At 38.7% G+C, this 18,503-nt stretch overlaps 2 protein-coding genes across 3 annotated transcripts in view; both read left to right on the top strand.

Moving 5' to 3' along the window:
• The first annotated feature begins 4,580 nt into the window (after positions 1–4,580).
• LOC127636284 (eosinophil peroxidase-like) lies at positions 4,581–13,447 on the top strand. Of its 2 annotated transcripts, XM_052116736.1 has the most exons (16): positions 4,581–4,614; positions 5,264–5,329; positions 6,266–6,359; positions 6,447–6,622; positions 6,725–6,857; positions 7,394–7,523; positions 7,630–7,836; positions 7,931–8,288; positions 8,406–8,566; positions 8,665–8,923; positions 9,930–10,100; positions 10,256–10,493; positions 10,570–10,766; positions 11,007–11,044; positions 11,472–11,525; positions 12,348–12,496. In XM_052116736.1, exons 2-16 carry the CDS (start codon positions 5,266–5,268, stop codon positions 12,360–12,362), a joined length of 2,295 nt encoding a protein of 764 aa, XP_051972696.1. In that variant the 5' UTR covers positions 4,581–4,614; positions 5,264–5,265; the 3' UTR covers positions 12,363–12,496. The 2 variants fall into 2 exon arrangements, with proteins under 2 accessions (XP_051972696.1, XP_051972695.1); XM_052116735.1 differs by lacking the exon at positions 11,007–11,044 and having other exon boundaries at positions 12,348–13,447.
• Positions 13,448–15,963: 2,516 nt separating this feature from the next.
• Positions 15,964–18,503, top strand: part of LOC127636286 (myeloperoxidase-like) — a 51,078-nt gene continuing 48,538 nt past the window's right edge. Inside the window, exons 1-2 of the mRNA XM_052116738.1 lie at positions 15,964–16,108; positions 16,497–16,562. Coding sequence (XP_051972698.1) covers positions 16,499–16,562 — 64 coding nt within the window. The 5' untranslated portion in view covers positions 15,964–16,108; positions 16,497–16,498. The remainder of the gene's footprint in view (positions 16,109–16,496; positions 16,563–18,503) is intronic.

Below are 18,503 nucleotides of genomic sequence, written 5' to 3'. Positions count from 1 at the left end.
ATTATTAGGGTATATCTTTACTTGTTTGCAGGGTATAATCATATCTCTACAAATGGCCACATATGAACAAACAGCATCAGTCATTTCATCCAAGTCCTTCAGGATTCTTTAAAAATATCCCAGTCTGTGCAATCATAACACTCCTGGAGGCACATAACTGATTCCTCAGTCATACTTGTACTGCCTTGGTTTGCACTTTTTCCCTTCTCAGGACAGTATGATAAGTGGGGAGGAATTGTATACAATTATGGTCTGCGGAGCCCAATGGGGGTAGTGGCATTGATTTATAAGCGTCTTTTATTGTACCATAACAGAGATCCAGTGTATTTCCCCGCCTGGTAGGACAGGTGACATACTGGTAAATATCTCTCAAAGTCTTTTTCAGGGTGACATGGTTAAAGTCGCCTAGGATAAAGTTTGGCGCATCTGGGGAGAGTGACTGTAGTTTCTGCACTACGTCAGAAATCACAGTACAAGCGGTGATGGCATTTGCCCTCGGGTGTATGTACGCGACTGTTAAGAAAATTTGTGGAAACTCCCATGGTAAATAAAATGGTCGTAATGACACAGACAGGAGTTCGATATCGGGCAGGCATATTTTTTCTCCAACAGTCACAGAGGTACAATACCGTCTATTAAAGTACACACATACCCTGCCACCCAGTGTCTTCCCCGTTGCACTGGCCTCCCGGTCCATCCGAACAGGTGATCCAAAGCCGTCAATCCACAGGTCTCGGTCTTGATCCCGGTTAGACAACCAGGTCTCCGTGAAGGCCAGGGCACAGCATTCCCTGAAATCCTTCTGTAGCTGGACATTTCCCTGGAGTTCATCCACCTTGTTCCTAAGGGATTGCACATTCCCCATTATCATCGTGGGCAGGGGGATCCGTCTCATTCCCTGCTTTCTCAGTCGTAGTCTGACGCCTCCACGTTTTCCCCGCTTCCTCTTTTTTCTCTGCCATGTCGAGGATCCGGACCTGTAATCCTTTCGTATACAGTCTGGTAAGTATAAGGTTATATCTGATACACTAGGCAGGTTCCCAGAGCTAAGATAAAGCAATTGGTCTCTGCTGTACTGTGTTCTTCCTTGGGTAGCTGCCTGCTTTGAATCCTGGGCAAGCAGCAGACATGATAGAATCCATGTCACAACCAGGTAGAAAATTTTCATTTGTAGGTTAACACCTTCGGTTGGAGACTAGCTGCTCATTAGGAAGTCTCAGACAAACCTTGTACAAACTTTAGACAAAACTTGGCACACTTAATGACGCTTACAAAACAAACAAATCAGACTCTCGCTGCCAACTCTCTCGCTGCCAGTCGCACGCGTATGCATGTGCCAAGTCCTCGTGGTGGCGAGGAGTGGTAGTCAGCATCCATACACGCTGAGCTACCCAGGCACCCTAACATTTGGCTTTAAAAGCACAGACGCAGAATTTTAAAAAAATATCATAGATGTCGATATTATCGTACTCACTGAAACCTGATGTGTTTACCCACTGTCCCTCAGGCTACTATGAAATAATAGTGCCCTAAATAAAGCACAGTCCATTGCGGATGAGACTAGGGAGGGATTTTGGTGTGGTCTCTAAATCTGGCCAAACACATGCCATCGAGAGTGGCAGACACAGAAAAACATGGTTACCCAAAGAAAGAATGTGTGCACACTGTACGACACTTGAGGTTGAGACAGAGGTGCACTTTCTCCTTAATTTTTTTACATATTGTCTTGGTGCAAATGTACGGAAGAGGATTAGGGCCAAGCAATAATAAAAAAATAAAACCATCTCGAGATTAAAGTCATTATAATGCGAGATTAAACTTAACGAGTTTTTTCTCGAAACACAACAACTTTATTCTCGATATTTAATGAGTTTATTCTCAAGATTGTATTTCGACTTTTTTCTCGAAATTTAACGAGTTTAATCTTGCATTATAATGACTTTAATCTCGATATTTAATGAGTTTTTTCTCAAGATTGTATTTCGACTTTTTTCTCGAAATTGAATGAGTTTAATCTCGCATTATAATGACTTTATTCTCGATATTTAATGAGTTTATTCTCAAGATTGTATTTCGACTTTTTTCTCGAAATTTAACGAGTTTAATCTCGCATTATAATGACTTTAATCTCGATATTTAATGAGTTTATTCTCAAGATTGTATTTTGACTTTTTTCTCGAAATTTAACGAGTTTAATCTCGCATTATAATGACTTTATTCTCGATATTTAATGAGTTTATTCTCAAGATTGTATTTTGACTCTTTTCTCGAAATTTAACGAGTTTAATCTCGCATTATAATGACTTTAATCTCGAGATGGCTTTATTTCTTTTTATTATTGCTTGGCCCTAATCCTCTTCCGTACAAATGTGAATAAAAACTTGATGCGACAAAGAAAAATGTAAGCAGCATCATAAAGGTTTCTTCTTCCGCGGTCATGAAACTTGTTTCCCACCCTTTTTTTAAATAATTTGAGACATGAGCTAAGGATTATGGGTAATTGAAAGCCACAATGGACACACCCGATGAATCCTCCAAAATATAGCAATTAAGGCTGCGAAACGAGGCTGCCTTCCAAGTGTCCTCACAATTGAGATGGCCGTCGATGGTGCTTGATGATGAGGCAGCCGAGATATCCAGCCTAACGAGGCTGCAGCCAACCACCCTTAGTCTGCCACTCTCTGTCAGAATAATCAAGTAAGGAAACGTGAACACGAAAAGTGGTATCAAATACACAGAAAGTATGAGTCCTAACTGCACGTCAATATGAAGAAAACCAAATCTCAGACATTTATACACAATTGTGAAATCCTGGCCGGATGCTTTTTTCAGGTCAGAAAAAATAGGGCATGTCCGGGAAAAAGAGGACATGTGGTTACCCTACATTATCAGCATTGTTTTCCTATAACCATAGTATTGTGTTGTGGCATTGTATGTGCTTGCTTTTGCCCTGGAGACTTGGTGTTTCCCTCAACTCTGTGAAACATGTTCAATTTACTAATCTGACACAGATAAACACCTAAAAATATAATCTATAGTTCAACAACAATGTAAATACAACAGTATATAAACGACTTGAGGTTAAAAGACTGAGCTGAGACAAAGGGAAGGAATGAATTTCAATTCACAACAGTACAATGTGACGGATAGATAATTTGAAAAAATAGTAATTTGAAAAGTGAACATGCGTAACACTTGATTATCGCCATTACATGACATACTGTATGTTTCTTATCTAATAGCAAACTCCCAATTGAAAACTGATTTTGTCTTGAGGTTTTGCCTTTACTTCAGTTAGCCAACAAAATGAAGTGTGTGTGGGGGATGTCAGGACCCTATCTGAGGGTTGTCCCCCCTAAAATATCATTAAAATATGTGTATTGTAAATAATATAATGATATATTCTTAAAATAATTGTTTAAGAAATAAAATAATACAAATGCAAATGGGGCAACAACAAAAAACCCCTTGGTATCCCCTTCAAAAATTGCTCTTGAGAATTGTTATGTTTATTGTCCCCCCAACATTTTGCTGAAATTTTCGCCCCTGCATAGATATGTATGTAACCAAAAAACAACCATCTGTAGACTCATTTAGTAGTACAAAAGTAATGAATATAATTACTGTGACAGGGCATTACTTGCCATAGCACCACTAATCATTGTTGCAGAAGTTGGCTGTAAGATTTGTCTGGAATTGAATTCTGCAGACAAATAAATGAAAAACATATTGTACTATACATGAGAGACCCAATATACTGAATGCCCAACAATAGAAAGTAGGGCATCTGACAAAACACAAACAACCTGATAAGAAAATTATAATAAAAAGGCAATAAACTCTGATAATTTTTAGCTTATACAGAATATTCTCTTCATTTTAATCATTCTTGTTCTCGTCGAGCCATTGTGTGTGAACGTGCAGTATTACAGTTGTCAATGAAATATTCTGTAAATATAGACATTCTTGGATTAGAATAATGATTGAAACAAGTTTCTAATCATTTTCAAATCTCGGATCAGTCACAAAATATGCTTTGTTCAAAGCCATAAACTCATATAAATATGGTCCCTTTGCTGGTAAATAGTTAGAGAAGGAAATTTTAGTTCCTAGCATGAACGTTTACTGCCGTGTTAGTCAGAGATTATAGGTCACTAGGTTGTTTGATTTTTTTTAGCCTGTCTATTGTTCATCACTTTCACGGAAAAGATTTGTTTGAACAAAAGTAAGAAAAAACAACAGAAAAAGGAAGACAATAAGGAAGTGAAATCATTCACTTTAATAAGTAATTTTTAGGGTTAGATCAAGTTAAAACAGATCCTTGAGATACCAATTGCTTGTTTCCACATTTTACAATGTCTGCCAGGAACAGGGTTGGGAAACACTGATATCAGTAATTTAGAGTAAAAAAGTTTTAGATTTCAAATAAATCAATAAAACCATTAAAACACAAGGAAGAAGGAACAAATCCTATTGCCACACCTGAGACTCCCTTAGTGATGCTTCACAGATTGAGGATGAGGGTTGCTATAAAAGCTCATCTGCTTCATCCTCAGCCAGAACAACACTCTGAGCCTTGAGTTAGACCCAGAGAGCCATACATCTGATATACAGGTGAGAAATGCTAAACATTTTGAAGTTCTCTCTTAATTCATTTTCTTAATTGCAAAATTGTATTTGCCAAATTATATGTGGTTATTGTTATTCTTAGTAATGCTTATCCCAATGCAAGGCATGCATGTAAAGAATTAATGTGTTAAATTAAAGTCTAGAAGACTTTTCTGCCCCTTTAAGTCAAAACTGATTCAAGTTTAATTGGTGTTAGTTTTTTTAAAATTATTATTATTATTATTTATTTTTGAGCTGCTGCAGTTTTCACTCTCCATTTTCTCTGAATTTGAGAACAGTTGAACCAAACCCATCTGTTACAGGACATACTATGTTCATATTAACAGTCAGATAATGTGTAGTTTATAGCGCTTTGCACAGCAGTATTGGTATTTAGTTGTCATTTGTTTCTGATTCTCTGTCAGTATTTCGATATTTTCTTTGTGTATTTTCCTGATCACCCCAACGTTAGTTACATAGACGTGTTTTTGAGCAGATATTTTGTGTTAGAATTTTAACTACAAAGGTTAATTTCCAAAAAAGTGTTAATGCATAAAATGGCACTGCATGAGTTGCCCCAATGCAATTTCCACAAACATAAAATTGTCTGTTATATGGTAAAAAAAAATTACTGTTCTCTGTATATCTGTTTCAGAGATGAATCTTCACAAATTTCTTTTTCTGGTGGGCTGCTGTTGTACTCTTAAAACTAATGCCTTAGGTAAGTTTACCAATTAATCATGAAATCAAAAACAGCAAGAGATGCAATAGATAGCATCAAATGTGTTTATGCTGTAAGTAGGGCTGTTGATTGATTAAATTATATGATGCATCAATGAATTAATCACAGTTAATAGCTAATATGTATCAATATTGACTGAGAAAGGCCCAAAAATAATGATATTTTAGTATATAATAATTTAAATAATTATACATATAATATATAATGAATATTAGAATTCAGATAATACAATACATTACATCATATACTGTACATACATACTGGCAGCACACAAATTAAACGTTTCTACAATACAAAAAGTGGCTTAAAAGTCAAAATATTGTTAGTTGAAAATAACCCTATTATTGGCCTAAGTCCGTCTGAGCTACAGTATTTTTAGTTGTTAAAAAAACATTTAAAAAATCTATTACAATTACAAATACAAGTACACTTTAAAATGTAGTTTGAAACTTTGAAAAATGCATCACAAGATCCTTGTATTCGGTTGTGCTCGGGACCAGTTGTCTTCGAGCTTAAAAACACATCTGTACAAGGCTGTGCTGCCTGTTGCTCTTGTTGGTTTGACGAGGCATGTTGGCTGTATAGCTGGAGTGCTGACTGCCCCCTACTGCCACATCAGTGTGGAACATCAAGTTTTAATTGCTCCAATAATAGGAACATTCCTTATTAGGTAATTACAGTATGGCTCAGGGGCATGATTAATTGCATTCATATTTTTATGTGTATTTTTCATGTAATTAATTGCACTAAATGAATGTGTTAAATTGATAGCCCTTAGCTGCAAGAAATGCAGTTTTGTGGTCATGAGTCATTAGACATTCAGCTCATTCGTCTGAAAAAGGTTTTGCTATTGTATTAGTCATTATTAGTCTGTCTAGCATATGTCTCATGTCATAATACCCTTTTTTTATTTAGCAGAAGAAGAGAGTCCTGGGAGACAGTTCATTCTAGATTCAGTTGAGGAAGCCAAAAAAATAGTGGATGCTGCCTACAAATATTCCCGTGATGAGTGAGTAAAGTTTGTAACAACGTAAATTGCTCAAAATGGCCGTCATGCCAGTTGTTGATCTATTTTCATATATTTTCCCACTCCCAGGAGTTTAGCAAGGGTGCGCAAGGATGTCATCAAGCCTTCGGACAAACTGCGTCTCATGAAACAGCCAGCTCGAAAAACCCGCGAGGCTGTGAGAGCCGCAGATTACATGGAGCAGACGCTTATACTGATCAATGAGAAGGCTCATCATGCACACAAGAGGTCCATCAATGCTACAAGTATGAGGGCAATACCTTGCAAAACTCACAGAGTAATGCAGATCTGATCCATTACAGTGTGATATTCCATGATAACAACACTCATTGTGTTTTTTCTCTTAGGCCTGCTCACTCCAGACGAGCTTAACACCATCAAGCGTCTGACAGGCTGTGCTGCTCAAACACAGCCCCCATCTTGTAGGACCACACCCCTCATAAACAAGTATCGAACTGCCTCCAATGTTTGCAACAACAGGTCAGTCCTGCCCTCCTTATTCAGAGTATTATTTCAAAGTCTGATGAGTGAGTGATTCTTCATCTAATTACCACCTGATAGAAGTATTTTACTGATACAATACATTGGGGTTCAAAAGTTTGATAGTGCACTACAGTGGACTATTTACTGTATAGGTCACTAATAAAATTGTGACATTGGGACATTGATCATGTTAACCCCTTTATACAAAAGGTCAGGTTTCCTTCCTTATACAGAAGCACACAAGATATTCTTTGCAGCATTCTCAAATCACTCTTGCAACATACAGGCTATCATTAAAGAAAAAGATGGACAAATAACTACTAAGAAACTCTGAAATTCATGTTAATTTTTCAAATATTTTTTCTTTTATCTTCTCATAATATATGTTATAAAAAAATTATTAAATCAGAAAAATGCCAAATGGACTTCAGGACCCCACTGAATTACTTACAATTGTATTTATGCATAATACTGAAAACAAGTGAATCAGTGCTGTGGACTGAATTCTGTTTGTGATCTTTATCAATCCTTAGGAGGAACCCTCTCCTTGGTGCATCCAACACCCCTTTTACCCGCTGGCTGCCTGCAAAGTATGAGGATAGCATCTCACAGCCCAAAGGGTGGGACCCCAACACATTGCACAACGGTGCATTACTGCCCCTGGTATGATGGAGATACTTATAATCAGCTTAATGAAATTAACATGACAATCAGGTAGGCCACCAATCCGTTCACAGTTTCTCAATTCTGTCTTTCTCATTGATTCTAGGTCAGACTGGTTTCCAATCGTATTCTAAGCACTACAGATGCTGATGTAGTAAATGATAATGACTTCACCTTCATGCTCACCATCTTTGGACAGTGGGTTGACCACGATCTGACTCTTACGCCCACCTCACCAAGCATTAGGTCTTTCAGCAATGGCCTCAACTGTGATGAGAGCTGTGAGCGCTCCGAACCCTGCTTCCCAATTCCGGTCAGTCAATGTTTGTACCTCTCAATGTCCTTTGCCACCTGTTTACTTCCATTCCTAATTTGTCTTTCATGCTTTATTTAATGTCTGAACTCAGATCCCGAAGGAAGATCCACGTCTGAGTCCTGACACCTGTCTCCCCTTCTTCCGTTCATCACCTGCTTGTGGTTCTGGGAACACCGCCTTTATCTTTGGCGGTGTCCCCAAAGTCCGAGAACAGATCAACGCTCTTACAGCTTTTCTAGATGCTGGGCAGGTTTATGGGTCAGAGGACGGTCTGGCAAAGGAGCTGCGTGACCTGACCAATGATGGTGGTCTGCTACGCGTCAATGATCAATTTCTTGACAATGGGCGAGAGCACCTGCCCTTTACCAATGTACAGAGCAAAATGTGTGCTACGCGTCGAAAAATCCTCAACGACACAAGCCTGACAGAAGTGCCTTGCTTTATTGCAGGTCAGGAACTTTTTCATTCTTTGATGGTAAATGCAGCAAATTTGTCTTCATTCAAAATGTTCACATTGCACAGTAGTTGACAGTACATTTTGCCTCTCAAATTATGCATTTGTGTAGGGGATGTTCGTGTTGATGAGAACATTGCTCTTACCTCCCTACATGCACTATTCATGAGGGAGCACAACCGATTGGCTCGTGCCCTTCACATACTCAACCCTAGTTGGAGTAGTGAAACCCTCTATCAAGAGGCACGAAAGATTGTGGGTGCCTACCAACAGGTAAAGCCACCCAAAAATCCATTGATAAACATAAGCAATTACAACTTTTATTGGAACAGATATACACTATCAAAAACTCCTAAATCTTTCTCTTTTAGATACTGGTGATTAAGGAATACCTGCCGCATATTGTTGGCCCTGATGCTTACAATAAACACCTTGGCCTATATCCAGGTTATGATGAGAATGTGGACCCTAGCATTGCTAATGTCTTTGCCACTGCAGCTTTCCGTTTTGCCCACCTGGCCATCCAACCCATCATATTTCGTCTTGATGAAAATTACCAGAACCATCCTCAATTTCAAAACGTGCCCCTCTATGAGGCCTTTTTTACTCCTTGGAGGGTGATTTTTGAGGGTAAGTTTGGGAAACAGCATAAACGATCTTGTTTACACCTGGTATTAAGATGCGTCTTGGTTGATCCGATAACATGTGGTCAGGTGAGACACATCGCTGTTTACTCCTGTCACCATTTGTGTTTGGTTTTTGAGTGGTCTCTGATTTCATTACGACATACATCAATCATTTGCATGATAATAAATGTCAAAAAAGATGCAAAAGTCTCTCCCAGATGCAGTTGAAATTTAATCTAAGCACAAACACAACATTTAGAGTAAATGTATACATTCATTTAGTTGAATACCCGTGTTAGATGAGCTTCAGATGTGTGTGATTCCTCATCTGAGTCCCTGCATGATGATCTCATTAAACATACAGTTATTTCCTTTTAAAGCTGCATGTAACCGGCAAAGTTTAAAACTTGTTTTAGCGAAAGCGTTTGATTGAGCTTAGGGGTGGTGCTTCTCTGCTGTCTTGAACACATCAGGACAGATGATCATTTACGCCTCAAATGCGATGTTGTCAGGGGCGGACTGGCCATAGGGAGAACCTGGGAATTCCCGGTGGGCCGATCACGAAACGGGGCTGAATGGCTGGTGATAAGCTGAAAAGGGCCAACACATTATGCCGAATGGGCCACAACTGTTAGCAGAGCCTAGGGCTGTATCAGAGACAGGAGTGATATTTCATGCCACTTATTACAGTGTTATCTAAGGGATATAGGGACGTTTTCTGCATTTCATTTAATAAAAAAATCACTTACAGCACCAGGTGTAAACTAGGTCAATGATGCCTCGTGAGGACGTTTAAGGGAGAAAAAGAATTTCCAATAAAAATGACTTGAGTTCAGAATGACCATAATTTTAAGCCCCAGATCTTTTGGCTCTCCAAGCACGCACAGTTGAGAGTAAAGTCTTAGAGGGGAATAGGGTATATTCTGAAATGAACACAACCTGTAACAGATAATGTAGTACAGATTTGTTGCAGTCTACCCACTGAGCCCTAAAACTTTTCTTCTTGTTAGGTGGCGTGGATCCTCTGCTCCGAGGATTGATTGGTCAGCCTGCAAAACTGAACACACAGGATCACATGTTGGTGGATGCTCTTAGAGAGAGGCTGTTTGCTTTTACTAGCCACATTGCTTTGGACCTGGCTGCCCTCAACATGCAAAGAAGTCGTGACCACGGTATACCAGGTAAACATTCCAGCCTCTTACCAAAGTCTTGACCCTTTGAAAACAAGCCACCTAAAGCTAATTTGGCCAAATTTTATGCTGCATTATAACTTAATTTAGTTCCATGTGTTTTTGAGATAAAACTTACCAGATACCTACCTTTTGTTCCTCATAAGGTTATAATGCATGGCGGCAGTTCTGTGGACTGTCCACACCTCAGAATGAGCAAGAATTGGCTGTGGTGATGAACAACACTGAATTAGCTCGCAAGCTGATTGAGCTTTACAGAACCCCTGCGAACATTGACGTTTGGTTAGGAGGCGTTGCTGAGCCTTTTGTACCTGGTGGTCGTGTTGGTCCACTTTTTGCTTGTCTTATCTCTACGCAGTTCCAGCACATTCGCCAGGGTGACAGGTAAATCTCTGTGCATTTAGTCTAATAGTCTAGTATGTGTGTGATTGGTGTTAATGCCAAGTGTGATTGTGTTCAGGTTATGGTGGGAGAACAAAGAAGTGTTCACAAACAGACAAAAAGCCTCACTGGCCCCTGTGTCTCTGGCCCGCATCATCTGTGACAACACAGGAATCCGTAATGTTCCCAATGATCCTTTCCGCTTCAGCAGTTCTGCAAGTTTCGTTAGCTGTGACAATATCCCAGCCTTTGACCTCACCCCTTGGATTGAGACTGGTAAGACACAAAACAGAAGAACTCTTAAATGCAAACAGTTTATGTATGTAGTCATATATAATACAAATCGTCTTCCTCTGACTGCAAATTTCTGCCTAAGCTTCTACCTAACTTTATATGTGCTTGTAAAGTAATGTACCTTATTTCATGGTAGCATATTGGGTATTGAATACATTTTACAATCTGTCTGCATGATCACCACAGTTTGGTTCACCTTTGGTTTGGTGTTTGACCTTCCAGGTGACAGTGGCAGCCATGTTACAAATAGTGGAAATGAGGTTAGACAAGTTTTTCTTTTCTGCTGAATGCAAGAAAAGGAGCAAATAACTGTGTTTTGTGTATTAACTATTATTTAGCTTGAATGAAAGTGAATTTCTCTGCAAATACTCTGCAAAACCTTTCAACTGGCATGAGCATGAGCAGCTGTTAATTGCAAGTATGTATTGCTTTACACAGGTTTAGTGCAGTGACATGTATGATACTCAGTCTAACTGTTAAGCAGTAATTTATAGATCACCAAGGAACTGCACCAGACCTTTGTAAACTGTTAAGTCCTGAACTTCCTTGATTTTACTTGCTTAAATCTTCTTGTTTGCGCTTTCTGCCTCTTTTGCATTTTAAATGTTAATTTATTTATTTATTTACTATTATGTAAAATAATTAGGTTCATAGCAAACATATAACATTCATTCATGAACCCCTCAGATTCCGATACCTTTCAAGGGCCTCCCGGACCCAGAGGACCTCCAGGGGAACAAGGTATGCCAGTTTATCAACTCATTCAGACCCTGTTTACACCTGGTTTTAACATCTGTTTCGAGTTATTCAACCATAAGTGGACACTGATAAATTGAGGTGTAGACAGGATTCAAAACATCTTGTGATTTGAACACTCAAACCACATTTGAAAATGGTCGAAATACCATTTGTGTAAACACTAATTTGTTCCAATGTGTCCTAGACAACAGTGGCAAAATGCCTACTCACTGGTCAATCATCCACTGCACTAAAATAAGTGTATTTGGAAGTGCATTTTTGCACTTATTTTGTGCATTAACATGCTGACATACTGAGTCACAAAATCAAAGACCCTCCCTTTGAATTCCAATCACAAGTGGCCACAGGAAAAGCACAAGTTGTTAAAAACTAACAGTGATGTGTCTCGACTGACCACTTGTGATCTGATCACCCAAACTGCTTGTAATATCAGGTGTAAACAGGGCTTCAAGGTTCTTGAATTATACCTGATGACAAATCTAACCAGTATAAACTAAGGCAAGATTAGATAAACAACTTTATTCTAAAGTTTCTGCTCTTATTTTGCCATTTGAAAACTAATATATATCTAAAAAATTATGTATCAATGTTTACGCCAACTTTACATTTAACAGGGCTGTTAAGCGATAATTGTTTCAGGTCCAGAATTTGTATCATCTCTTAAAGCTGGATAACTGCAGAAGCTATACCAATCCAAACTTTATAATGAATGAATATACAGTATTATCTAATAAAGTATAAAACATGTAGTATGAGTATTAATATCACTTAAATATATTTTTTTTATCTTCCTCTCTAATCCAGGTCCCCGAGGTCTAGCAGGCCCACCTGGACCTCCTGGACCACCCATTAATACCACAAGACAACAGTCTGCCTTCTTTGCTTCCCTTGGCACAGTCCTCCCGGTCTCTGCAAAAGTTGTTGTGTTCAGTAAGGTCCTTTACAATGGCCAGAACCATTATAACCAAACAACAGGGTTGTTCCACTGCAATATATCTGGTGTATATGAATTTCATTTCTCATGCATAGGAACTAAAACATTGGGCACTGTGACCTTAAAGAAAAACCAAATTGTACAGCTGACTGCTGAAACAATCAATCTAAATGTACGAACATTAGCTGAAGGGCAGGTAGTTCTGACACTTCAGACAGGAGACCGTGTGTGGATAGAGACTTCTCGGGGTGCAAATGGAATAACCAGTTCCAGCTACTTCTCTGGCCATATTCTCTTCGCTGAGTAAGGAATCTATTATGAATCTATTACATTCTGATGCTTCTTATATATAATAAGTCCTAGCAAATGCTAAATTTCCTCCTGATATAAGTTTAATCAGCCTTCCACTGTTTGGATACTCTGAGATTCTTGTATATTATTAAAATTACATTTTTCAACTTGTGTTACAACTGTGACTTTTTGTTTATTAGAATAGTAAGAAATAAGTGCCTTCCAGAAAATAAATGTAATAACCAGATTAAAATCCTTTGCCCAAAACCAAACTGTGGAAACATATTCAATGCAAATGTTATATTTCTATCACACTTATCCACTTTTTTGTATATTTGAATTTATTTTACATTGTGATTGCTTATTTGCCCTTGTCTGAGTTTTATTGTTAACATACATATTAACTGTTTTTATCAAAGTAATGCGCTGTAATCATTTGAATCTCAGTTAAGTGTTCAGTGATACTTATTGTTTAATTTGTAGTACATTACTACAGAATATTCAACACTATTACTGTATACTATATGAATATCAACTACTGTACATTCATTGTTTAGAGCATTATTGTAACTTTACATGCACTAGCTCATTTTATTTTTTGTATGGTTGTTTTGTTGTCATATTGCAACAAATTTGTAGTCCATTCTGTGACAACTACATTTTGTGTATGCTTTTAACAAAGCGAAATAAAAAATGTAAAAACTTGATTAGCAGTCATTTTCTACTTTCTAAACGTTGAGGTTTCAGAGTGTGAAAGCATAAACAAATAGGAAATAATATAAAATAGGCCTAATTATGTTTGCCTATGACACAATTATTAATGCTAATCTACAACTGTGATGTGTCTGCGTACAGGAATGACAGAAATGTCTTCACTAGAACTGTCGCAAGTCCTGAATGTCACCATCTCTAACCACCACTGACCACTTTTTTTGCCATTGCAGTGTGTTTCTCAACAACTGCTTTCACACCAATCTTGTGTTTTATAGTTTGAGAACCACACTAACATAAAATATGAGGCACTGAATATAAAGAAAGCTCTGTTGTAAATGGTTTTGGAGAAGAGTTTAAACTAACATTTATACATTGAGGTTGAAGTAGTTATTTAATGAATATTCAAATAGGATATACATTTAATTCTTTTCAAAATCTAAAAACAATTTCAGCTATTATAAAGGCTAAATAAGTGACCACCCCAGGATGATGTCAAACTATGCTGTTGCTAAACTAAAGAGCTGAAAGAGTGCAACAAGTTATCAAATGTGTCTTAGAACTGCGTATGTGCATTATCTTCTATCAGCAAGCTAAGACAACATGCTAGCAGGTTTGTGTAAGTGAATGGTAGGTGGGCTTATATCTTCACTGTTTTGCATTTGCCTCGTGTGCCAGCGATTGAGCATGTTTACATGCACACCAATATGCTGACAACAACCAAAACTCAGCTTATGCCAAAAAATCAGACAACACAAGGAACCCACATTTACATGAGATTTGATATCATCAGGTTATTCTCAGCTTTTGATGACAAAACATGAAAAGGCATGAGCACAATATTGCCGTATATTGGATAAACCCCAAAGTATACTTTGCAGTGTAAATTGTAAACTGTATGCGTGCAGCACAGTTTTCCTAACTGCATCCTCTCCCCATAAATGTGGAATTTTTTGTTCAATCTAGTGTCCACAAGGTAGAAACACTCACATATGGGCCATTTCTTTCATGAGGTAGTGCTCAAAGACAACACAAATGCTGGTGAACAAATGGAGACAAAGGTGGAAACAACAACAGTCAATGTGCAAGTCAAGAGCACGTGTGTGACGACCAGTGTTGGGTACTTTCTATAAATGTTTTTTTTATAGAAAGTAAAGCGTCACGTTACTTTTGCATTACTTTTTCTCACAGCCACTTTCTCTTCTGCTATGCTATGCATTCCATACAAATAATCCATGCACTGCATACAAGAGACATTACAGGTCATGCTAGCTACTGTACAACACTCATGTCAAAACAACATAGTACACAAACAGATATTTAGAAAGTAGGTCTTCACGTCATATTTAGAATAAAGAATAAATAACATTAATATGCATGATTTGTTTTTTCATCAACATGGCAGCCAGTATGAATAATGAAGAATAACCACTGTCTTACATAAAGCAGCAAAGTCCAACACTTGAACCTGCATCATATATATCATCATGTGCTGTGCCCATCGACAATGCCAGAGCAAACTTAAGAAGTTTTTCAAAAGTCAGGATAAAAATTCTGTGGGGAACTGGTAATCTGGTAATCAGATGGACGCTGGTTCGAGCCCCACAACCACCACCATTGTGTCCTTGAGTAAGGCACTTAACTCCAGGTTGCTCCAGGGGGATTGTCCCTGTAATAAGGGCTCTGTAAGTCGCTTTGGATAAAAGCGTCTGCCAAATGCATAAATGTAAATGAATACCAGCCTAACATGTTCAAGGAACAAGTCTGATGAATAAATGAATATTTTTCACTTGATCTACGGTGCGTACTGACGCCACAACTTCAAAGGCGCTTGTTGATACAACTTGAATGGAATTGTTTTAATGCTACCAAAATGTCATAAAAATTGTTTGTTTCATGAATCAAACTACTTGTTTATTATAAAATAAAAAAGTAGAATATTTTTAGAAACTAAGACATTTTCTCTGCATACACAAACCATGTAGAACGTTGCTCGGAGCCACTGATCCATGTATTTGCCAAATAACCTAAAAATGTGATTCATTTAAGAACAACTAAATGACCTTAGTCAGATTAAATCAACCTTCCTACATAAGGTTACACCAACAAGGTAATACCAAGTGGAAACAGATTCTTTTACCAATTGCTTGTTACCACTTTTAACAATGTCTGTCCCAGAAATCTTTTATCTATTTTCTCAAATGAATGTAATGTTTTTCCCAAACCTGGTCCAGGAGTTCCAACAACACTACACACAACACACCTGACCCAGTTGCCAGTAGAGACTCTGTGACCTTAACTGTGTCATTGTCAAATACAGAGACTTTCAAAATGTGTAGTGTTGTGGGGCACCAGGGACAGGGTTATGAAACAATGGTATCAGTAATGAAGAGTAAAAAAGTGTCAGAGTGCTCAAATGAATCAATAAAACAAACTATACATGGTCACTGCAATTGCACTTGCGACAAGGAAGAAGAAAGAAATCTTGTAGCCACGCCTGAGGGTTCTCAAGTGATGCTTCACAGATTGAGGATGAGGGTTGCTTTAAAAGCTCATCTGCTCCCTCCTCAGCCAGAACAACACTCTGAGCCTTGAGTTAGACCCAGAGAGACATACATCTGATATACAGGTGAGAAATTCTAAACATCTGTAATAATTGCTTAATTAATAACTTAATCTTGAATTCATATGTGATTATGGATAATCTTAGTGATATTCATTCCAATGTAAGGCATGCATGTAAAGTAATTCATGTGTTCAATTAGTTTATGAAAAGTTATTTTGTCCAGGATATTTTCCATGTGTATTATCCTGATTGCCCAAGCGTTAGTTAAATAGACATATTTTTGAACACATATTTTGTTTAAGAGTTTGCTCATTTTAATGCAGCTATTTAATTTAGGAGGAAAATAATTCATAAAATAACAATGCATGAGTTGTTCTTGTGCAAATTTCATAAAAATACAATTGTCTATTATATGGACAAAACATTACTCTCCTCTGTATATCTGTTTCAGAGATGAATCTTCCCACATTTCTTTTTGTGGTGGGCTGCTTTTGTGCCCTTAAAACAAATGCCTTAGGTAAGTTTACCAATTAATCATGAAATCAAAAATTAGACTGCAAAACATGAAAAATATCGAATCAAATGTGATTATGCTGCAATTAAGGCTGTCAGTGGATATCATTATTTAATGTAAATAATTACAAGGTGTGCTGTTAAATGAATCACAAATATCAATATTTACGGAGAATGGCCCCAAATTAAGATGTGATATATAATAATTAAAATAATTACTAATTTAATATATAATTCAGATAATTCTAATCATTACATGATATACATAAGCATTTCTACAATAAAAAGTGCCTTAAAGGTCAAAATATTGCTTGTTTTACTTCCATATAATTGAAAAAATCATAATGTTGGCATACTTCCATCAGAGCTATTTTTATTTGTTTGTCAATGTACTTGTGCATCAGATGGATGCTTTTGGAGCGTCTCACTTTGGTTGTGTTGCAATTCACTAGATTGCATGCCTCCAGTCATAAGCGCTGAGTTTTCTGAATGCCAGTGCTCGAAATGAGGGGGGATACGGGACCCCTCATAAGAAGTAAAAAATAGACTTAGGATACTTATATTGTTATGAAGGTAAGTGAGGACCCAAACGCGAGTAAGAAACAAAACAGAGTCTTTAATAAAGCTCAGTAAAAAGTCAACACAGGGTCTTCTCCTTGAGAGGAATACAAATAAAACAGTCCGCAGAGAGGACGATAACAAAAACAGCAAACAAACGCTCCCTTCGAGCGGTGGTGGTCCACAGGTAGTAGACAGGGTGAGTGGAGAAGCGATAACAGCCAGCGGGTCTCTCCCAAGGCAGCGGGTAGCTGTAGAGTGCCACTAGCTCGTGGCGTCAGGTAACTGGGCACAGAGATCGGAGAAGGTCCTTAGTGGAGAACAGTATAACAATGGTATACGCCAGCAGGACAGGACTCTGGACAGAGACAGACAGGGCAGTAGTTGCTTCTAAGGGATAGTATAACTGAGTGGAGAATCCGACAGAGAATGTAGCGAGAGCGAGGAGAGAAATAGAGAGTTAATCAGAGGAAAGAGGGAACAGGTGGGCAGAGGATTAACGAGGAACTCAGGGAAAATAAGAAACAGCTGGGAGCGGAGTAAAGGAGAGGGAAGTAACATAGAACGACCAACAGAGGGAGACAGAGTAGGGGGAAAGAACAGAAGTGAGACATAACATGACAAGACAGGACAAGACATGACAGTATCCCCCCCCCCCAACGAGCGCCTCCTGGCACTTACAAGGAGGAGACCTGGCGGCGACGGAGTCTGTTCCCTATAACGGCAGAGAGCTGACCTAACACCCCTCCAGGTGCGCTCGCAACGTTGGACAAAGGCTTGAGCGGACGGAACGCTGGAGTCGGCGATCTGCGATGAGAACAGCGGAGGCTGGTACCCGAGGCTGCTCTGAAAAGGAGACAGGCTGGTAGCAGATGACGGAAGCGAGTTATGGGCGTACTCTGCCCAGGGAAGATGTTCGGACCAGGACGCGGGGTTACGGAAGGATAGGCTGCGCAAGATGCGGCCGACAGTCTGATTGGCCCGTTCGGCTTGACCGTTAGATTGAGGGTGGAAGCCGGACAAGAGACTGACGGAAGACCCAATTAAGCGGCAAAACTCCTTCCAAAACTGGGAAGTAAATTGCGGACCTCTATCCGAAAGAATGTCAGAGGGGAGGCCATGAATCCTGAAAATATTCTCAATGACTATTTGCGCAGTCTCTCTGGCGGAAGGGAGCTTAGGGAGGGGAATAAAATGGGCAGCTTTAGAAAAACGATCGACGACAGTGAGAATGACTGTATTTCCCGCCGACGCAGGGAGTCCGGTAATGAAGTCTAAGGCTATGTGTGACCACGGTCGAGAGGGTATGGGAAGAGGTCTGAGAAGTCCGGCCGGGGGAGAATTCCCGGCTTTAGTCTGCGCGCAGACGGAACAAGCCGCCACGAAA

Source organism: Xyrauchen texanus, chromosome 44 (genome assembly GCF_025860055.1).
Source record: "Xyrauchen texanus isolate HMW12.3.18 chromosome 44, RBS_HiC_50CHRs, whole genome shotgun sequence".
Classification (NCBI taxonomy): domain Eukaryota; kingdom Metazoa; phylum Chordata; class Actinopteri; order Cypriniformes; family Catostomidae; genus Xyrauchen; species Xyrauchen texanus.
The sequence above is the reverse complement of the archived record's forward strand: the minus strand, read 5'-3'. Positions and strand labels throughout refer to the sequence as shown.

Excerpts from the sequence above, each read along its gene's own strand:
- LOC127636284 (XM_052116735.1), top strand. The coding sequence starts at position 5,266 with ATGAATCTTCACAAATTTCTTTTTCTGGTGGGCTGCTGTTGTACTCTT. Across the intron at positions 8,567-8,664 it reads TTGTGGGTGCCTACCAACAG|ATACTGGTGATTAAGGAATA; the intron begins GTAAAGCCACCC and ends TTTCTCTTTTAG. Across the intron at positions 11,526-12,347 it reads AGGACCTCCAGGGGAACAAG|GTCCCCGAGGTCTAGCAGGC; the intron begins GTATGCCAGTTT and ends TCTCTAATCCAG.